Source organism: Euprymna scolopes, chromosome 34 (genome assembly GCF_053919585.1).
Source record: "Euprymna scolopes isolate OS-2025 chromosome 34, ASM5391958v1, whole genome shotgun sequence".
NCBI lineage: Eukaryota > Metazoa > Mollusca > Cephalopoda > Sepiida > Sepiolidae > Euprymna > Euprymna scolopes.
The window spans coordinates 19,108,560-19,132,832 of NC_136515.1; the positions used below are offsets into that span (position 1 = coordinate 19,108,560).

Genomic DNA, 24,273 nt, shown 5'->3' on the forward strand with positions numbered 1-24,273 from the left:
TGGTTTGGTTTGGTTTGGTTGTCTTATAGTGGATTTTATCATTTTTGTTCCCTGCCCTGCAGAACATGAATGAGTTTTGCAAAGGGAGAGGAAAAAGGCTTACAATATTAATGTTTAGTACATTTTAAGTTGGTAATAAGTCAGAAAGTGAGGGAGATTGAAAGAGAAAGGGGAAATGAAAAGAAAGAAAAGGTGAGAAAAGGTGGGTTTTTGGTTTTGGGTTTGCAGAACGTAATTAAGTTTTGCAAAAGAAAGTAGAAGAAACAAAAAGCATTAGGTTTACTTCGTCTCAGGAAGCCAATATCTTCAGACAGCCTTATCTGGTAGCACCAGTGATATGTATATGAGATGCACAGCCATTCGAATATTTCATTAAAGTTTTCTGTTTACCTCCCAAACGTTGAGTTAATAAAAAAAAGTTAGTAATATTAATTTTTCTTTCATTTATTGGCCAGTTAACTCTGTTATAGTTTATCTTTCTTTTGGTCTTACTGGATTCTAGGACAAGAATTCGTCTAGTCTGGTGGAATATCCATCTCATTGTTGTTACTATACTTGGAGAAGGTGCGCCAATGCTCATTTAAGCCACTGTGTATTAGCCATAATAGGGAATCTTATTTAGCTTCACCAGTTTTATCCAGAAAAGATTATTTTAGTAATACTCTGGAGGCCTCTCGTTTTCTTTTATATATATATATATATATATATATATATATATATATATATATATATATATATATATATATATATATATATATAATCTATAGGAGCAGAGGAGAAAATGGGGTCCGGAGGGCTGGGAGGGGGAGAAAGATAGACGGTAGTAAAGAGATAAAATGTTTATTGACATATGTTATACTTTTTAACCTATTTTTTCTTGCTCATAGTAGTCCTGGGAAATGCCGGTTAACCTTGCTATTGTATAGATGACAGTTGTTTTTCTCACTTATTTCATTTTACTTAAAGTGAAGTTCTCAAAAATCAAGGGACCCCCTTCCTGGGACTAACAATTGAGATGCATAGATATTTGAATATTCCATTAAAGTTCTCCGTTTATCTCTCAAACGTTGAGTTAATAAAAATGTTAGTAATATTAACTTTTCTTTCATTTATTGACCAGTTAACTACATTATAGTTTATCTTTCTTTTGATCTTACTGGATTTTAGGACAAGAATTCATATAGTCTGGTGGAATATCCAGCTTAGTGTTTTTACTATAAGCATCCTCACATAGAGAATGGTCACCAATCCTCGTAAAAGCCAGTGTGGAGTTTCCAATCATCCTGGACTCAAGCAGTGCTGATTCAGGACAGGTGTGGTTGAGATTTGCGCAACCCTTGCCTCACAATTTCACTTGGCACAGGTATTGTTCTTGACCTTCAGGCTAAGATATAAATTAAATTAATTGGTCCTTGGTCAATGTAGGGAAAACCCTTCATACTGAGACAATTACAATGTTTTTTTTGTTTTTTTAATACTGCCAGAGTGTCTCCTTTTTGGGGTTAGCTGGTTTCCCCCCACATTAAAAATGACCTTGTGTCTAATTTGCTTTCGTGGGGAAGAAAATAAGTACCTAGCCTTACAGGGGATATCCATTGTCTTTCAAAACAGAACAAAGCCTTCCATAAAGCGGTAAAAGCTAGTTAAAAGTAGAAATTGACGTACCTACGTACTGTTCCAACGCTGCTCAAAACACAGGTATAAACTAGTTATTATTAATTAATTTCCACATGAAAAGGAAGCATCTCAATCTAACACTGAATTTACGACTTTCTTGGGTGCTTGTCCAGTTCATAAAGATAGGCTTTACCTGTTCTTTTAAGAGGCATGATCTTGAAAAAATTAAAAATAAATAATTTTTATTTCCTCACTTTGTTCGCACTCCGAGAATAATCCAAGGTTCTCCTGTAGCAGATGTCTCTTTGATTCTATTTTCGCTCACATGCTCACTATTCCGAATTCGACATCAGTGGACTTTAAATTTCGTAATCAAGTAAAAAATGGAATTTTTACTTGATTAAAAAATTTGAAATAAGAAAAATGATTTTTGTTTTATTTTAATTAATTTTTTTGTGCAATAATTTATATCAGTTTTAAATAGGTTTAACATAAAAAAAAAAAATTCTTAATGACCGTTTTGATAAAAAAAAAAAAAAAAGTTTTTAAATGTCCCATGATGTCGGCCTGCTGCTACGAATTCAGAATAGAAGCATGTCAGCCAGAAAAAGAAAAGTAGAATCAGGGAGACATCTGCTACAGGAGAATCGAATCCAACCATTCGTTCGATTTCGATTGTAGTTTAATCAAACTTTTATCACAGGAAAGTTTGCTGAATAATGTCAATGTTCACACCCACCGGCAATCATATTTAGTTTTATTTATTTATTATTTTTTTTTTTTTTTTTGACGATCTTTCCTTTCCTTCAATGCTAATGAAGGTCACAGAGGAAGAATATTTTTTTTTTATCTGTTTTTTTTTCCTTTGTTTCATTGGTCAGTTATTGACCAATCAAAAAGTGTCCTTTCTCTTCTTCACGATGTCGTTCTATTTTTATTTATTTTTTTTTTTTTATTTTTTTTTTTTTTACTAAAGTTTTTTTGTTTTCTATTTTTTTTTTATATCCTTATCATACAAAAATATATCACTGGGCTTTAAAAGAAATACTTTGTTTTCAACTCATTCAAACAAGCATATTCACAGATCCTATTCCACACACACACAAAAAAAAATAATATATGAACATATAGTACATCCATAAAATTAAGTGACACTAAAAATGCTTTTTTCTCACATATGTTAAACTTCATACACACACACACACACATATATGTACATTAACTCCCATAAACAATTCAGTAACTAAACAGAAGCTTACATTTCTTAATTTTTTTAGATGAGGATTGATAATTCATATTATTTGGATTATTTTAACTATTGTTCTCATCTTGAGTGTTATTTTCACAACATTTCTATCGATGTAACCTCCGACCTTTTTCAGGTGTATCTTGTCGAACGAAGAAACTTTCTGTTGAATTCAGAAATCTGACATTTTGAACGGAACTCTTTATTTAATCCACGAGGGTAGCATGCTCTCATTTCATCAACCATGAATGGGTCAGAAGTCTTAAATAATTCGTAATTGCATTCAGAATATCAACCCACATTAATTATTGACCCTTCAACCTCAAGAAGAGTGTTGTTTACAACTGGATTATACTTATTACACCACGGGTTTGCAAAATTTGACAGAAAGATTCCGGAGTTTCACAGAAAGATTCCTGAGTTTCACAGAAAGATTCCTGAGTTTCACAGAAAGATTCCTGAGTTTCACAGAAAGATTCCTGAGTTCTACAGAAAGATCACTGAGTTCTAGAGAAAGATTCCTGAGTTCTACAGAAAGATCACTGAGTTCTAGAGAAAGATTCCGAGTTTGACAGAAAGATTTCAGAATTCGATAGAAAGATTCCAGAGTTCCAGAGTTCGAAAGATAGATTACCGAGTTCTGCAGAAAGATCACTGAGTTCTAGAGAAAGATTTCGAGTTCGACAGAAAGATTTCAGAATTTGACAGAAAGATTTCAGAGTTACGGAGTTCGAAAGATAGATTCCCGAGTTTGACAGAAAGATCACTGAGTTCTAGAAGAAGATTCCAAAGTTCAATAAGATACATCTGAAGAAGCTCGGGGATTCCACTAACCAAAACGCTGAGAAAATAACACACAAGTTGAGAACAGTAATTTGAAGAATCCAAATTATGCGTATTTTCATCTCGTTCTATTTTAAAGGGTTCATTTGAGTCAGTTGAAATGTTTCATTTTTTCTCAATTAAAAAAAATATTGTAAATTAAAAAAACTTGTAAATTAAAAAAGTCGTTTAATCAAATTTAGAATTAATTAACTTAAAATTCGTGTTAATCCAATTAGAGAACAATATTCTAAAGAATCCAAATAATGCGCGACAGAAGCTTATTAGACAAGTTGAGAAAAGGACAAAAGCTCACCACAATCAAAATGATTTATTATAATATATATATATATATATATATATATATATATATATATATATAACTTGGAAAACACGACTGACTTAATTTTATTTATATATATATATATATATATATATATATATAACTTGGAAAACATGACTGACTTAATTTTATATATATATATATATATATGTATATATATATATATATAAAATTAAGTCAGTCGTGTTTTCCAAGTAAGACCCAGATAGTAATGCATCTCACAAATACTTAGCCAATTTTTATTTACTATTGTTGTACAATGTTCTTTTTAATAGAACAAAACATGATTCGCTTCAGTTTCTTTTTAAAAATATGTGTTCCGGTCTGGAATAGATGATACAACATAATACGAAATATGTATTCTGGTCTGCATTAGATAACATGAAATGCCTACCAATAGTTAGCCACTTCAACACTAATTCAGTAAAAAAAAAAAAAAGTCACTAAAAAAAATGTTGAAAACGTATATAGCATTCCAATGCATATTGAATTTATAGAGAAATAATACTTGCCTTACCAGTATTTCAAACAAGTTCCAATGTTCTTGGCCTTTGGGACAAGATCACAGTGTAGTATCTGTTCTAATGCTACAATTTACCTTTTCTTAGTCAGTGGAGGAGAAATCTTTCATGACTGGGGTAACTTTATTTCTATTCCTGTCCAGACTGCCCCATTTTGGGGAGCTGGGTTTTCTCCACATTAAAAACCGGCCGTGTGTCTAACTCTGTTCTCGTGGGGAGCCAAGTAAATAGGAACATTTTCTAGTGTGTCTGCATTTAATAGAAGTTTAAAGTTAAAAGTTTTAATGTAAAAATATAATTTTTTAAATTTAATTTCGCAAACGTGTAGTTATATAAAAAAATTACATATAGTTATATAAAAAATGACATTAATTATTAAATTTTAAAAATATAATTTTTAAAATTTAATTTCGCAAACGTGTAGTTATATAAAAAAAATTACATATAGTTATATAAAAAATGACATTAATTATTAAATTTTAAAAATATAATTTTTAAAATTTAATTTCGCAAACGTGTAGTTATATAAAAAAATTACATATAGTTATATAAAAAATGACATTAATTATTAAATTTTAAAAATATAATTTTTAAAATTTAATTTCGCAAACGTGTAGTTGTTATAAAAAATAACATGTAGTTATATATAAAAATTACATGTAGTTATATAAAAAAATTACATGTAGTTATATAAAAAAATTACATGTAGTTATATAAAAAAAATACATGTAGTTATATAAAAAATGACGTAGTTATATAAAAAAAAAATTACATGCAGTTATATAAAAAATAACATGAAATTATTAAAAAAAATAACGTGTACTTAATATAAAAAAATATTTATTTAAAATACAAGAACTATGTTGTGAAACAAATATTTTTATAAGTATCTTATTTTTTTTTAAATAAATTATTTTTATATAAATTACTAAAAGGCGTCATTTCTTTTTATCTAAATTAATCTCCATTCCCATTTTTATATTGATTAGCTCTATAGGCAGCCATCTTGGGTATATGCCAGTATGTCGGCTAACTTACAAACTTAACTTTGTAATTTCTTCTTATGTAATGCGTAACATTAAATTAAGTTTAATACTAATACATTTAACATGTAATCATTTAAAAAAATACAATTTTTGAGCTACTGCATATCGTCTTTTCGATAAAATTACATGAGTCACGAAACCATATGATTGTGGTGAGCGTTTCTTTTTTTCCTTTTTTTTTTTTTTTTTTTTTTTACTTTTGTCCTGTAACCAAATATTTCAGTCCACAATCCGGGCGTAGTTCTCAATTAAATTCCTTATAGCGTCAAAATCAAGGGTGTTTTGTAACTATTCTGTACTTTCACCTAACAATTTGATAAACAAAAATATCATAAAAATTGAATTTAATTTGAAAATACTTTTTAAAAGATAACATAGATGCACCAGCATATATATATATATATATATATATATATATATATATATATATATTATTTTATTTAATTTATGCAAACAAAATTACCATAAGTAGCTACAATAAATTTACTGTTTCAGTCTTAAAAGACATTGTAAATTGTAAGACGACAAGAGACCTCTACTTTTATTTGAGGCCAGTCATTTAATGAAAAGATATATATATATATATATATATATATATATATATATATATATATATATATATATATATATATATATATATATAATGTAGGTATTTAATTATTTAATTATTATAGTAAAATATAATTATATATATATATATATATAATGTAGGTATTTAATTATTATAGTAAAATATAATTATATATATATAAATAATTATATATATATATATATATATATATATATATATATATATATATATATATATATATATAACGTAGGTATTTAATTATTTAATTATAGTAAAATATAATTATATATATATAAATAATTATATATATATAAATAATTATATATATATATATATATATATATATATATATATATATATATATAACGTAGGTATATAATTATTTAATTATTATAGTAAAATATAATTATATATATATATATATATTCGAAAATGCTCAATGCATATGTAGAGCTTCTATAAGTAAAATTATTGAACCCATACGTTGAAACGTAGATCAATCCACGTAGGACCTTTTATATAATTTTACTTATGTGTGTATGTGTGTATGGTTAATTTAAGCTTATTACAGACGGATACGCAGATACACACATATAGATACACATACAAAGATGCACACATATAGCTAAATTGATACACTGTTATCAAAACAAGATAGAATATCAGATGGGCACACAAATACATTAAGCAGGGATATGCCCGCATACAAATAGACGGTACAGGAAACTCACATTCAAATAAAAAGAAAAAGAAAAACTGATTTTAGAGCATAAATCTTTTCTTTCCTAATGTTTGTTTGTTTGGGGTTTTTTTTTTTTTTAAAGAATTTTCAAACTGTAGAAAAAAAATGATGAAAAATGAAAACTTTGAAAAAAAAAACCTCTTCAAAAAAAAATATAACACAACCAATTTTGCATTCGTTGTGTTATGGATATTTGTTAAAAACAAAACGATACATTTTTTTTTTTTTTGTTTTTCACAGACATTTTCTCATTTTCGAGACGGAAATGGAAAATGTATTTTGTAATTATAATCCTATGGAAAATAGTCAATGTTCTTACCAATCATTCTGCGTTTTCCTAATAAATGAAGAAAACACATGTGACCCCCTTTTTCTTTTGTTTCTTTTTTTTTTTTTTGTAATAAATTGAGCCGTGTCCTGAAATAGTATATCATTGTATTATCATAGTGAAATATTTTTTTGATTTTTGAATAAAATGTTCTTATCTCAAATTTTCTTGCTTCAATTTACTTCAGTCGAAGTTCTCAGAAATCAATGGTCCCCCTTCTTGTGAATAACACTTGATCTCTATGCGAGATACATAGGTATTCGAATGTCCTATTAAAGTTCTTTGTCTCTTAAACACTAAACTAGTAAAGAAGTCGGGAAATAACTTTGGGGGGGGGGGTCTTTTAGTCTTACTTGATTCCAGGACAAGAATTTATCTAGTCTGGTGGAGTATCCAGCTTGAGGTTTATCTAGTCTGGTGGAGTATCCAGCTTGAGGTAGCATCATTTGAAAAAGGTGCCCCATTCCTCGTAAAAACCACTGTGTGTTAGTCGTACCGAGGAGATCTTACTTGGGCCGCGAATACTGTGTGATTTTGGATATTTAGTCAGGGTTTACTTGGTGCTGTTACCATAGACAACATCACTTAAAGAAGATGCACAATCCCTCATATAAGTTACTGTGGGTTAGCCATACTGAGGGGACCTTATGTGGCCTGCAACTACTACAAGTTATTTTAAATATTTAGTCAAGATTTACTTGAAAGGAAAAGTATCCTCGTGCTAAGTTGTCCTGACGAACCCCTGTACAGAGAGACTTTAGACACTTGAGGACAGTGTTTAGTAAGCATTCAAGTTCTCTCCAGTAGACATTCAAGGGTTTTAATTCTCATATGCAATGATTCTCTTTAAAGACAATTTCTCATCGATGACTTTTTTTAAATCTGAATCCATGATGAACTTGATTATCTTTGGAATCTCCTTTTGGTGTTTCTGCCATGAAATATTACAAGCATGAAGGCAGCGGCTCTGTTGTTTTAACATCATTTGCGACCACAGCTCCCCCAAATTGTGGAGCCATGGTAATCTCGGGAAGACAAGTAAAAACGGAAGTTTCCCCGTTGCCTTTGTCTTGATTCGGGAGTGCATCTTCCCCGTGAGTTAAACATGCCCCCAGATACCAACTTGGAAATTTCTACAACTCAGTGCGGTACATACAGCACTTAGCCTTCCAAAATGGTCACCCATCTCGTGCGGGGCAGGCTCATTGTTGCTTAACTTCAGTGATCTGGTGAGAACCGGTGTGTCAACGTGGTTTTGCTGTATATTACAAGATGACGCCTAAAAAACGCCAGCCATGGAATCGTTAATCAGATCCATAATTCATTCTTCAAATGGTACAGATAAATCAGTCTGTGTCTGACTTGTCCACCAAGTTTCGAGTGCGAATATCCAACAGTCTTTGTTTTATCATTGTTTAATGATCCTTGAGGACATTTGGATGATTATCTCATCAATAAGAAGTGTGGTTACGAATGGGTTTCACACCTATCGAACCTTAACCTCCTGAGGTTTATTTCAAAGATATTATCTATTGAAACAATCCCCTGGCTATTCCGTAACTGAAGATGCCCATCACAACCAAAATGAATGCAAAAATGTGTCAAAGTTATTGACAATTTTGTTTGTTTGGGCAGCTTTTGGGGAAGTTGATAATATTATGAGGAGCCAAAAAGCAAGTATGTCAATCAAAGGAAAGATCTTCAATTAATATATACTACCTGTGATGATCTACGGAAGTGAAACATGGGCCTAACAACTCACCAAAGTGAAATCTTGGCAGTGGCACAAAGTAAGACGGAGAGGATAATGATAGGCATCACTTTACAAGACAGAAAGACAAACATCTGGATCCGCCAACAAACAAGAGTTACTGACATCAATACTGCCATGAAGACATCCAAACACAGATGGACAGGGAACGGAGCCAGACAACATGACAACCGATGGTCCATCAGGACAATGGAATGGACACCTTGTGAACATAAGAGGCCAAAGGGAAGACCAAGAATGAGGTGAAGGGACGACCTGATAAAGCACATGGGTCCCACATGGCAACAGATAGGTCAGGTCAGGGATAGATGGCTAAAGTCCAGGGAGGGGTTCCTTGTTGATTGATAAAATGAAGACTGTTGGGCATTCATACATGAAACTTAGTGGACAAGTCAGGCATAAACTGAAGTTTATTTATATTAAATATTAAGTGATGGGCCGATTCCAATATTTTTTCCGATTCTGATACAATTATTGATTGATTCTCTTCTAAATTCCCAATTTCGATACAATTACTGATTCCAATTCAAAAATAGTCTATTTTCTTTGGAATGGCATGGAGGAATGTAGTCGAGAGTTTTATGCTGTATATTTTTTCATTTGTGCCATTTTTACTGGTACCATTTTTACTTGTGCCATTTTTACTTGTGCCATTTTCACTTGTGCCATTTTTACTGGTACCATTTTTACTTGTGCCATTTTTACTTGTGCCATTTTCACTTGTGCCATTTTTACTGGTACCATTTTTACCGGGGAATTTTTCAAGCACCATTTTTACCTTAATTAGTCATCATGATCTATAGAGTTTCGTTTTATTGGTCGTTTAAAATCAATAAATGATTCTCATTTTTATCCTTAGTATCAACGGTGGAAAATTAAGTTTTAAACAAAAGAATATTAAAAGAATCGTTTTTTTTTTAATCAGAAATGTCCCCGATTTCGATACTGTTTTTTTTTTTTTTTTACTTGAGAGCCACCACTTATTAAGGCCCGAAGGCCACTCGAGGATAAGGCTTAATGAAAGGTAGTGTAAATTGGATAGAATTTGATTATTTATGAGAACATTTCAATAAGAACTTGTTTACATTAGATTTGAAGGCTACCATGTTGTATTCAAATGGGAAGCAGGCTAGCAGAACAGTGTTCTGCAGGTGAGCATTTCTGAGAAATGAGCTTTGTTCATGGAATTTGCATTTAGATTTAGGCACAGGTAGAGTGGGGGGGGATCGATTATAGTGGTTGTTGTTAGTCAAGTGTTTTTTGTGAAAGTTTGGCAAGGGGAAACCATAGATTGGAGTTCAGTCGAGCTCTTACCATGAAAATAACGATAGAGCAGAGGCAGGTTCGTGATGTCTCTTCTGTGGGAAAGAGGTTGCAGGGAAGAGAAAAGGGCATCACTAAAAAAAATCTGATTTGTACGATTCCCAACAAACACTAATCAAAATATCATTTGATTGTAGAAATGATTTCATGGACGACATTGAGAGGGGTGCATATCTTTGAAAAAAAAATATTAACCATAATACTTGACTTTGACCTATAAACACTGGACATGGCTAAGAAAAGGACAGATGAACAGAGGAACAGAATCTCTACTAACAGCTGCACACAACAACGTGATTAGAACAAACCACATTAAAGCTAAAATAGATAATACACAAGAAAACAATAAATATAGACTCTGTGGACAAAGAAATGAAACAATAAACCACATAATAAGTGAATGTAGCAAATTATCCCAAAAGGAACATGAGGACACACACGACTGTATGGGGAAAGCTGTGCACTGGGAGCTCTGCAGACAATTGCACCTCAAACATGTTGGCAAATGGGTTAAACACAAACCGGGTTGTATTGGAAACGGAGATCACAAAATCCTTTTGGTTATTTGAGTTACAAACAGATATAATCAGGCAAGCTAGAAAACCGGATGTCATAATATTTAACAAGAAAGAAAGAATCTGTTAAATTGTAGATTTTGCCGTCTCAGCAGACCACAGAGTGAAAAAGACAAAAAAAAGTGAGGAAAGATACAGAAAAACGAAGAAAATATGTGGAACGTTCCAGAAGGTTGAAAGGAACCTGAAGAAAATCAATAATTGTAGGAGCATTAGGAAGAGTTTAGAGGAAGTTCAACATCCCAAGTACAGAAGTTACATTATTCTATTCAGTAATTTAAAGGCTTTAAAATCGCTCGCAAGTTTCCAAAGCCTGTGAAGAAATTGTTTGTATTCTCTATTTAGTCTTTCCTTCAGCTCCAAAATCAACAGCACCTAGGCCATTTCTCAAATGGTCTTTTCCTTTTGCAATTCTAGGAGGTTCAACATCCCAGGCTTGGCCTTCCCTCTTTGAGAAAAAGTTAGTTTATTATTAATCGCTATCGAGTTATGCCGACGGGGCTGCTCGGGTAATTTTTACCGGTCAGAGTGCTCCCTCTCGAGGGTTCTTCAGTCCCACTTTCCGACCCTTGTGTCACATCTTCTCGCCATGGGGATTAGATAACTCCTTCATCCTTACATGGTCAGATCGAGATATGTAGTCTCATGTCTGTGTTAATTCATTACACAGGCCGTGAGCATCCATTTATTGCCTTCATCTAAAGTCGGTGCTCGATTCTTATACACCGGTCACCATGCCAATCATCTGGTTTTGCTCAGTTCAGCAACAGAAGGATTCTCCCGTCCAAACAAAACTACAACAATTACTGCCTTCCATAGTTATTGTGGTCTCACCATGTTTTTGGTCAACTAATTCTCTAGACGACTTTGAGTAGGATTGAAACTGCTATCTTCAGACAATTCTCACCTTGAATCGTAGATTCAACGCCTCTATCCAGTGCACCACAGGCTCCAAAGGGTGATCAAGGTTGGACTTTTCGTCTTATAAATCCAGCATTGAATCTCTACGGTTCCAGGTGAGAATTGTCTGAAGATAGCAGTTTCAATCCTACTAAAACCAGCCAGAGAGTTATTTGGCCAAAAACGTGCTGAAAAAACAACTATGGAAGGCAGTAATTACTGAAGACAAAGTTAAGAGACTCAGCAGTCCTATCCTGTTGCTGATGAAGACCAGAGGAATATTTGGCCGAAACGTTGTGAAACATCAACTATGAAGATGAAGATAACAGCCCGCAAATAAATAAATAAATATACAAATTATTCATCTCAAAGGATTTCAATAATAAAATAAAACTACAAGTAGCAATTTGTTTTTATTTTTCAAGGTTACAAATGACTGACCTTGGAGGTCTATCATTTGTTATGAACATTACTTTTGGAAAATCTCAAGTGGTTCATAATCACAGCATTGTATCTGAAGGGACATTAATTTTTCAAGGATTTTAAGTGGTTTGATTTCTCAACATGAAAGCCCGCTAATCATCAGGGATTGATCTTTGATAATAATCGGTGGTGTTCCCTGGGTTCTGAGTAACAAGTTTCCCCAGATTTCTAGTTGTAAATGACTTTGCATTATCACAATGTCACTACAAGTCTCCTCAGATTCCTAATACTCTCCACCTGTTCCGATAACCATGGCAAGTGATTTGCATTATCTCAACAGCTGCTTACCATTGGTTTCTTGCATGGTCATACCATCACGCTTCTCTGTGATTTGAGTAACAATAAACCTCACCAAGGTACAATTATACTCCACACTCTTCCAGTGAAGGTCTTTCCATCCTCCTTGACTCTTCATGGCTATCTTTTTTTCTTTGGGGGGGGGGTATTATTATTATCATTATTATTATTATTATTATTAACTAAAAGTTTTCCCAGAAGTCATCATCAGAGATTACTCACTGATAATGATTGGTGGTGTTCCCTGGAGTCTAAGTGACCCACAAGTCTCCCTAAATATCCAACACTATCCACCTTTTTCGATAATGGTTGTATATCATTTTGTGTTATCACAACAGCTATTTACCATTGATTTCTTGCTAGTCTTCTTTGGAATTTAAGTGGCAAAAAAAAAAGTCCAGTACTCTCAACACTGTTCCAGTGGAGGTCTTGCTGGTGCTATCTTTCTTCGGTCTTTTTGACTTTGCACAAGAGTCTCGTGGTGGTCCCAGCTGAGGCTGGGGTCACTGCATGCATGTCTGTTTGTTTTTTTGTTTTTTTTGTTTTTGTTTTTTGTCTTTTGTGGAGGGGAGGATATCAGTTTATCGAATTTACATTATTATTATTATTGGCTCACAAGGAGCTTTCACACAGGTCATTAAGGATCTCTCCTTGAAAACAACCTGTAGTGTTCCCTGGAAGCTGGATGACAACAAGTCTCCCCAGTTTTCCAGTACTCGCTACCTCTTCTGATATCATTTGCAAATGAATTTGCATTATCGCAACAGCCGCTTACCATTGATTTCTCGCTAGCAGCGGCCATTGGTCTCCACTGGAATTTGAGTGGCAATAAGCCTCCCCAAAGTCCCAATATCATTATTATTATTATTATTATTATTATTATTATTATGTACTCACTAGGAGTTCTCACACACGTCATCATCATAGAATTTTCACTGATAATAACCTCCTCCTCATCTTCTTCTTCATTGTTCTTTTTCGTCCTCTACCTCTTCTTCTTTGTCCTCTTCTTTCTTTTCGTCTTGGTCGGCATCTTCTTCATCTTCCTTTTTTCCCTTTTTATTTATTTCTTTTTCCTTTTCTTTTTCTTCATTTTTTTTCTTTTTCTTCTTATAATCATTATGTACTCACTTGGAGTTTTCACACAGGTCATCATCAGTGATTACTCCCTGATAATTACCGATGGTGTTCCCTGGAGTCTGTATGACAAGAAGTCTCCCTCGCTTTCTGCTACTCTCCACTTCTTTCAATAATCTTTGGAAATGGTTTTGCGTTATCCCAACAGCCGCTTACCATTGATTTGTCGCTGACAATGACCAATGATCTTCATTGGAATTTGGGTGTCAATAAGCCACCCCAAAGTTCCATTACTCTTTGCATTCATCTAGTGGAGATCTAGTTAGTGCTTTCTCTCCACAGTTCTTCCCTCCTCCTTGATCCTTCCCGATAATTTTGTGTGCTGCTATTATTTTTTTTTTTTTTAGTTACACACACACACACAAACAAACAAACACACACACGGATAGATACAAGATAAATAACTTTATGAGCTAACCATTTGCAGACATTCCAAGAATTCAACATAAACATACCGTCGTTGGTTATGTTGAATTCTTGGACTATAAATAAAGTTATTTATCTCACTTCTATGTTACAATAGCTCTGGTGGATATTACTCCCCTACTATTGAGCTATTTAATAGCTGCACTATTTTGAACGCTTTCCCTTACAAAATAATGATTGCCTGTTTTGTTTTTTTTTTATCTGGCTATTTTGTTCCTTTGTCTAGCTACAGGCCTTTACTCTTGAATATATGTAATTTAACTACCTGGGATAGTAATTACATATGAATAAATAACATAAAGTTCTCAGTTAGATAGCTCAATAGTGCAATACTAGAGCTATAAATATTTTTTCTTAAAAAACCATATTAAAAGGAATAGACACACATTTTCAAAATGTTTGTCTGGTATTGGCAATACCTTGCATACAATTGTGTCAATAAAAAGTGTTGACATATAAGTATATAACAGTTCGTTAATTATAATTTTGCACAACTTCAGCTTCATCAGCGCATAGAAAAAAGCAATTTTTAAAAATTTTCAAAGCCCACGAATAGGACTTTTCTTGTTAATATAGTGAGTATTCATTTTTTTTTATTGACAACATCTACATAAAGTATCAAGCAGGCTTTTATCTGAATTTTTTTTTTAGATTAAACACCTTATAATGCAACAATAATAATGCCTTATAATGTAATAATCCCTCAAATTCTATAGTAGTATAAAGCTATTTTATTTTCCTTCTATTTTTTTTTTTTTTACTCACGTGCATCCCTACCAAGGCATATCACCACTTGAACGTAAAGAGCTGCTATTTGGGACCAAGCATAGGAAAGATTAACAAGATGTTGGTTTACATTACATTTAAACTTCTGCATATCAGTACACTCAGGGAAGCAAGCAGCAGGAAGGGAATTCCAAAGTCTACTCGTTCGATTGAAGAAACTATTAGAGTAGAAAGCTTTTTTGGCATTTAGGGACCTCAACAGTGAAGGGGTGAGATTATGTTGCTAAGTGGGTTTGCACGTGTTAAACAATTTATGCAATGTGCTACTAATAAAAGATAAACTTTTTGAAAATGAGTAAATACTTGTTCGTCTATTCCTTTTAATATGGTATTTTAAAAAAATGTGTGTGCGTGTGCGTGCGTGTGTGTGTGTGTGTGCGTGTGTGTGTGTGTGTGTGTGTGTGTGCGTGTGTGTGCGTGCGTGTGTGTATATATGTGTGTGTGTGTGTGTGTGTGTGTGTGTGTGTGTGTGTGTACTACCATCAAATCACACCAAAGTTACCGAGTAGAGCTTGCACCTTCTTCTAAGCCTCATAGACAAAACCATTTCAAGTGGTGAGGGGAAGCGAGAAAGCAAATAACAAGTTACAAAACTACTTCAGATTTACCTCATTATCTGAAATGAATTCGGTAAGAAATTTTCCACTCTATAATAAAAAGAATTCAACAGCGGATATTTTTGTTTTTCTAAACGCCATTATAAATAATATATATATATATATATATATATATATATATATATATATATATATATATATATATATATATATATATATATATATATATATATATGACTTTTGTATAAGCAATATTACCTGAAGAGGTTACTTGTAACTTGCTGACCGAAACATGTCTGTGAATGTGTAGCAATATATTAATGCTGATGTCAAGCAAAAAAAAGTATATCTTACCCTATTTCGGTATTGAGCATTCTTGCATTAAATTTGTTAAAACTACATTGGCTGCTTCATCTCTGTAAAATATTAACCTGGAATTATGTGTGTGTGTGTGTGTGTGTGTGTGTGTGTGTGTGTGTGTGTGTGTGTGTGTGTGTGTGTGTGATTAGAATGTATAATTTATATATGAAAAATTCAGTTACTGGCGTAATTCTTTAATGTTATATAAATATTTTAGTAATATCTCTAGATAAATAGCTAGCGTGAACACTGGCGAAGCCTACTTTTATTTCTGTCATTTTTTATGTGTGTGTGTGGGGGGGGATATGCACTAGTAATATTTGAAGTGCAGATGTAAAACTGTAAGCTTCATCTTTTGCCATCAATTTCAAACACAAGCAAAAACATCCTCGTTTCCGTGATGAAACTTTGATCTTCCTTTCTGCAATCTGGCCATCCACGCTAAATTCGGCTGTGATGATTTTATCTCAACAGTGGCGTACCAGTATTATCTCTAGCACCCCCATTTGATCCCCACATACGACTGTTGGTAAGTGAACGCATGTATCAAACGACTGGATCTGATCCCCTTTTTGAGGGGTTAGGGAGACGGTCGTTTCTTTTTTTTATTCCAATATTTCGCTCAGCCGGAAAAAAAACGTTGAACATTCCAGAAACAAACTAATCAAGTTGCGTTTATTTCAAAGCTAATTTGATTGCATCATCATCATCATCATCATCATTACTATCATCGTCATCATCACCATCCTCATCATCATCATCACTATCACCACCACCATCATCATCATCATTACTATCATCATCATCATCATCACCATCACCACCACCCTCATCATCATCCTCATCATCATCATCATCATCATCATCATCATCATCAGTTTAACATTGTCTTTAAATCCAACATCAACACATGCATGTCTTAAACTCTCCGCATGGATAATCAATTTTTATTTATCCCACTCGTTATTTTCAATCCCTTCATAATATTCTTCATCGTTAACCTTTATCCTTCAGAAACTTTTGGCCTTGACCCATTAGTTCTTCATCGTTACCTTTATCCTTAAGTAACCCATTAGTTCTTCATTGTTAACCTTAATCCTTTAGTAACTTTTGGCCGTGCCCCATTAGTAAGAAAAAAAAAAGTAAGGCTTAAGCTTAAGGCAGTTTAAGAAGAAATTGAAATTCAGGGAACCTTGCTTAATCTGTGTCCCATGACAATGGTCCAATTTTTCAATCACTTCATAATATTCTTCATCATTAATCTGTATAGTACCATTTGACAGAAAATTTAGTTCTTATACAAGTAGGTATCCTCCTGCTGAAACCACAGTGTCTCTATAGACATGATTCGAAATAGTAGTCCGTTACGTCCAAGTGAAAATTGCCTTGCTTGAGGTGAATAAAAAAAATTTTTTTAAGTTAATTAAATTTTAAGTTTCAAATTGTGTATTGTTCGGATTTTTCGGACTACTATTCTCATCTTTATTATTATTTTCACAACGTTTCGGATGATGTAACCTCCAAACATTTCCAGTTACATCTTTTGTGAACTTTGCGAACCCAGAAATCATTATCATCATCATCATCAACAACAACGTTACAATCACCATCAACAGCAGCATTATCATCACTCTACCATCCCGTCTCCTTCACATTATACCTTCCTCTGATGACCCCCCCTCTCATCATCCTTATCATCATCGTCATCATCATTGAATTAACATCTGTTTTACGTGCTGCCTTCTATTAGAGACCATTTAAAAATTGACTTCCAAACTAATCTATCTCTGGCCAGGTCTTTTCTTTATCTCAAGTCCATCCGTATAACTTCTGCCCATGTTTTCCTTTGGCCCCCCCCACTTGCCAACTGACCCTGCTACCTCAACTGTTCTACATCTATTAATTCAAGAACCCTCATCCATCCTTTTAACGTGACTATACCAACAAAGTTTCCTGTTCTGAACACATGTCCCATCTACCGGCCAGACATAATTTTACTCTTAACTTATCTTTACATATACTTTGTATCTTTCCCATATCATTCCTCTCCATGCAATGCATGTCCTCAACTCTCACTGGCCAATTTTTACTTCCATACGTCATCACACTACACTGACACTTTATTGTTTGGTAATGGCATAAGTTCCCTGAACTTACTCCGCCCGCTCCTAACTTGTAAATTTATTATGGAATTTTTAACCAAACGCTTTTATTTAATTCATGGCGGTAGATTGTTCTCTTTTCTTCAACCATGACAAGGTAAAAGTGTTAATTAATTTTTATGCTGTTCGTAGCTGTTATCGATTGTAGTAAAGAATTAAACCTTCAACTTCTAGGAGACTAGCACTTCGAACCGATCGTTAATCATCGCTTTTATCCATTGCGCCATGTCTATATGGACAATTTTAGTTTAAATTTTGAAAGCTTTCAACCTAATGTTGTTATGGGTGTGTAATATTACCACTGTTGATAGAACGAGAAAAACATTTTCAAAATAATCGAAAGGATTTTGGAATTTTGTTTAACATGTCTATTTATTTGGAACAAGCACCTGCTATCTATATTATTGGCACTTGTACAGTTTAATCAAAACATAAAAAAAAAACAATTAAAATATCGAGAAAAAAAAAGGTTATATTGTACGTATTCGTTATGGAACGAAGTTCTCCTAACAAAAATTTCACTTACTTTCATCAAGTTATTTTTTTTTACAGCGAAAAAACAATTTGTTATGATAAAAAAAAAAAGTTCGATTTTTAGGAAGAAAAGCTAGTATTAAAGATGGGGAGGGAGTGTCGGCGAGTTATTTCTCTGTGACGTGTTCAAAAAATTCAAAGATGGCTGACTTCAATGCTCTCATAAAAACGTGTTTTTCCACTGTAAAAAAAAAACCACACGATCAAATTAAGTGAAATATTTTTTCAGGGATCTTCAGTCCAAAACGGATACGTGCAATATAACCTTTTAAAGATGTTTTCATTTTTTAATGTGTTGATTAAACTGTACAAGTACCCTATTATTATATATATTATTATACATGTCAATTTATATGGAGGAAATATCTGTTATCTAAATAAATAAAACATGTTTGTGTACCTATGTGTAAATATTTAACCGATAAACTCTTAAACAACTGCAATTAATAGGAAATAGTAATCATACAGGAAGGATGGTTTATAACGAGTAAAATCTTTGTTTGGATGAATAATCATCATCATAGACTTGAGCCATCTGCAACCGCTCACCAGCATCCACGGTTCTGGGCGATTCGCTCCAACTGATTGTCTTCAAGTCCAATGTAAACAAGTTCTTGTCCCCCCCTAAGTAATCCAATTTACAAAATTCTCACTACTTATGTTTACTATGCTATAATCACATTAACTAATGTATACCCATTAACCCTTATCCTCGAGTGGCCTCCGGGCCTTGATAAGAGGTGATTCCTGTGTAAAAAAAAAAAAAAAAAAAAAAAAAAAGCTAAAAAACTACCCCCAAGAGTAGCCGGTCTGCTAGGCGTCCGCCTCCAGATGTTCTTTGGCCGGCCTCTTTTCCTATTCCCTTGAGGTTTCCAAGTCAGGCCCTGGCGTGTGATGTTTGGTGGTTTCAGGATGTGCTCAATCCATCGCCATCTTCTTCTAATCTCTTCCTCTGCTGGTATTTGGTTGGTTCTCCCCCAGAGATCTGCATTACTGGTGGTAGTTGGCCAGTAGATCTTTAGCATTCTTCGAAGGCATGAGTTGATAAAAGTTTGCACTCTTCTGATGGTGGCCTTTGTTGTTCTCCACGTTTCTGCTCCATACAGTAGGACTGATTTGATGTGAAGATGAGAACAAGAAGAGGTACCAACAGATTGGAAAAACGGAGGAATAACGCGTACAGAAATATGTCTGCAAGTTGAAATGCAAAATGTTCGTTTCAAATTGCCGACATATTTTTACTTCTTTCTGTGCATGCCAAAATTCAAATAACTTCTTCAAGTCGTCTAATATTAAATCTTTCTTACCTATCTCTCGATAGCTGCATCGGTAGGAGATGCTGTTGGAGCATTAAATGCATTGGTTTCGATTCCAGCTGATGGCACCTCAGTCATTTCTTTTTTAAACTTTTTAAATCACTACTATTGAGTAGAGATTAAAATACATTTTAAGTGTATTTTACGACCCAAGGCCAAGCATCACCTCCTTCACTAGTAGTTTAAAATATTTTGGAAACAAATTGTCTAATCAGTTAACAATAGTTCCGATATAAACAAGCACACATTCTTTTTTTTACAAGGTAGTCACCGCTTATCAAGGCCCTAAGGCCACTCGAGGATAAGGGTTAATGAATGTAAAGTGGTAGTATAGTAATCACTAATGGTGCGAATTTGGTAGAATTTGATTATTTATGGGGACGGCTTAAGAACTTGTTTATATTGGATTTGGAGGCTACCATGTTGTATTCAAACGGGAAGCAAGCCAGTGGAACAGTGTTCCAAATGGCAGGCATTTCTAGGAAAGAAGCTTTGTTAATAGAATCTGCATTTAGATTTAGGCATAGGTTGAGAGTGGGGGAAATCATATATAGTGGTTGTAGCTAGTCGAGTGTTTTTTTTTGTGAAAGTTTAGCAGAGGGGGGACCATAGATTGGAGTTCAGTCGAGCACTTGCCACGTTAGAGGAGATACAGACTTGTAACATCTCTTCTGTGGAAAAGAGGTTGCAGGGAAAAGAAAAGGGCATCACCTACTAGGTTTCGAAGCCAGTTTTGAACTCTGTCAAAGCAGGATAGGTAGCCGAGCAGCTCCTGCCCAGATGTAACAACAGTACTCTATTTTAAAATTAAATTAAGGGATTGCTATGAATAAAAGGTGAAATATAATTAAATAATAATAACATATAATAATATATATATATATATATATATATATATATATATATATATATATATATATATATGGCATAATCGCGTTGACACACATCAGATCACCGAAGTTAAGCAACGTTGAGCCTGGTTAGTAACAGATGGCTGACCATTTAGGAATTCCAGGTGCTGTATGTGCTCTCTGCTTATCTCGGCATTTGTTTCCAGTCCACTGGTATTTCGTCTCAGGAGAGGTGTGGTTGGAGATTGTGCACCTCCTGCCACAAAAATTTCACGTGCAGACAACCCTTTGTGGGGATCCTTGAAGGAGCCTGTTTATATATATATATATATATATATATATATATATATATATATATACTGTGTGTGCAAAATCAAGACTTCAAGACAAGGTGTTGATGGCAACAAAAAGTGTATTTCATTTTATGTTACAATTGTTTCAATGTCAAGTTCGAAAATTTCAAGCATTATATCGTTTGAAAATTTTCAAAAACCAGCATTTCTTCAGACTTTATGAAGCTCTCTGTGTGTTTACACTTCAGGCAATGTAACATTTTTTGAATAGAAAGAAAAAAAGCGGGGGAGGGGGGGATCCCTAATGGGAAAAGCATGCGAGAAACATTTACCTTGGTTGTGATAACGGTCTGAAGAAATGCTGGTTTTTTTAAATTTTCAAACGATATAATGCTTGAAATTGTCGAACTAGACATTGAAACAATTGTAATGTAAAATGAATACACTTTTTGTTGCCATCAACACCTTGTCTTGGATTCTTGATTTTGCACACACAGTATATTAATGCTCAATTATGAAATGTGATAATTCTGTGGCTTAATCCTTAAGTCAACCATTTTTGGCTTAAAACCTATTGGTATATGAAAATTTACTGAATTACACGAATACATATAAGTCTATATATATATATATAGTCATCCACATACAGTACTGTTTTGCTGTATCACAGCTCATTAGTGCGGCTAGACAGGCAACTACCTTAACTAGCTCATTAGTATAATCTTAACATTTTAAATTACCTACAGTTATAAATTGCCAACAGAACTCCGTTTTAAAATTAAATTAAGGGATTGCTATGAATAAAAGGTGAAATATAATTAAATAATAATAACATATAATAATAATAATAATAATATATATATATATATATATATATATATATATATATATATATATATATATATATATGGCATAATCGCGTTGACACACCGGTTAAGCAACGTTGAGCCTGGTTAGTAACAGATGGCTGACCATTTAGGAATTCCAGGCGCTGTATGTGCTCTCTGCTTATCTCGGCATTTGTTTCCAGGCGTCCTATACTTTACTTCCCACTGGTATTGTCGTCTCAGGAGAGGTGTGGTTGGAGATTGCGCACCTCCTGCCACAAAAATTTCACGCGCAGGCAACCCTTTGTGGGTATCCTTAGTCTGTCCTAGACTGAAGGAGCCTGTTTATATATATATATATATATATAATCTTAACATTTTAAATTACCTACAGTTAATTTATGTTTCGGAAGTTTTGAAATGTAGTATTGCACGTAAAAGAGTGAGGTTTATTTATAAAAATATAACAACAACTTTTGTTGGGGATTTTGTTTGGTGGCGAGGCTGACTTCAATCATGGGCAGGTAGGAGGAAGATATGCACACGGTAGATCGCTGAACTCTTTCTTGGCCTCTGCCCGTCAAAACAAAAACTAAACTTCAACTTAATTTTTTTTTTTTTTTTACACAGTGGTCACCACTTATCAAGGCCCGGAAGCCACTCAGGGATAAGGGTTATTGCAAGTACAGTACGTTAGTGTGGAGATTTGATGAAGTGCTTACTTAAGGGGCGGTTCATTAGGAATTTGTTAACGTTGGACTTGAAGACATCCAAGTTGTAGTCAGGTGGGAAGCAGGCAGACAGAACAGAGTTCCACAGACGTGCAGTTCTAAGAAAGAAGCTTTGTTCATGGAATCCACGCTTCAATTTAGGCGCAGACAAAGAGTGGCGAAATTTTTCACAGTGGATTCAGCTAGACGGGTGTTTTTCATGAAAGATTGGCGAGGGGGGACCAGAGATTGGAGTTCAGACGAGCACTTGTCATGGAAATAACGATAAAACAAGGATAGGCTCGCAACGTCTCTTCTGTGTGAGAGAGGTTGCAGGGTAGAGAAAAGAGCATCCTCCACTAAGCCACAAAGTCTATTTTGTACTCTGTCAAGGCAGGATAGGCTGTTTTTAGCAGCTCCTGCCCAGATATGGCAGCAGTATTCCATCCTTCGACCACTTGTCATGTAATTGCCTGTAAACTTTGACATTTGACCTTTCTCTTCTTACAATCGATTTCGAGCCTCTATGACGTTCATTAGCCGTCAGTTTTATTCTCATTGTTTGAAATTTCAATTATCATTTTTGTTTTGACGTCTAATTGTTTTCGGTACACATGATTTTGATTATTCAACAAAAATAAGGATTGAGAATGTGTTGTATCATTTGGATTATTAAAAAAACTGTTCACATCATGGATGCTATCGGGGTTCGTATAAGCCTGAAAGGTCCTTGAATGTTTATATTTGCCTTCACAAGACCATCGTCCTACTATTAAAAAATCCTTCAAAATATGGAAAATGTCTTGGAAATTGTATTCTTTATGTGAAGTAAAAATTTGTGTTTCCATATTAAAAATAAAATCAAAATAAATACCATTCAATTACTTTTTAAGTATTAATAAAAATACAATTGAACTATTTTTTAAATATTGAAAATAAAACTGAAATACAGTTCTGAAATTACATCGTATTATTGGGAATACCAGAGTTACGAGCCTTTATCACAAAACTATCTAATGATTTCCATATAATAACATCGGGTAGTTTCGTGATAAAGGGATGTAATTCTTGTATCCACAATACCGGAAATTCAAATTTTAAAAGTAAAACGAACACAACGTAGACCAATATACAATGGGAAAAATATCATTTAATCACACAATAATATAAGTGGGTAAGGGAATGTAAATATGATTATCCACAGACATATTGTTGTGTATGTAAATGGAAATGATTTTTCCTGTTGTCAGTTATTAAGTTTTTTGGGTTTTATTATATCACTAGCATTTCAGCCCGGCGTTGCCTGGGTGTTTGGAGGTGTATGTTGAGCAAAAAAAAAAAAAAGCGGTCAATTTTTTTTAGCTTTGGCTCCGTATTATTACCCCTTAACATTTATTGTTTTAGACTCAAATCAAGTTATTAAGTTAGATCCATGTCCAAGGAACATATATCTAATATTTCAAGTGTTTAGACCCCAAATTGGCGGAGGAGTTTCGTAGAGTTCTCAAAGGTCAAATCGTTGAACTTTGACCCCTTCGCAGCAAAATTTATGGCCGAAAATGGATTACAAAGATTTTCCCAAATCTCAATATCCTGTATATCAAATTTCGAGTCTGTAGACTTAAAATTGACAGAGTTATTGCGAAGGAAAATGTACACAGACAGACAGACAGACAGACACGTTCACTTTTATAGATATACTAGCATGGGTGCTCGGCCTTGCCCGGGT

General features: G+C 33.7%; 1 protein-coding gene across 11 annotated transcripts in view; it reads left to right on the top strand.

Moving 5' to 3' along the window:
- The window catches only part of LOC145259106 (protocadherin beta-11-like), a 1,732,684-nt gene that overhangs the window by 1,675,356 nt on the left and 33,055 nt on the right, over window positions 1–24,273 (top strand). Inside the window, exon 10 of one of the 11 annotated variants that reach the window (XM_080116769.1) lies at window positions 16,326–16,380. The exons of the other annotated variants lie outside the window; for them this stretch is intronic. Coding sequence (XP_079972895.1) covers window positions 16,326–16,348 — 23 coding nt within the window. The 3' untranslated portion in view covers window positions 16,349–16,380. The remainder of the gene's footprint in view (window positions 1–16,325; window positions 16,381–24,273) is intronic. 11 annotated transcript variants of the gene reach the window in all.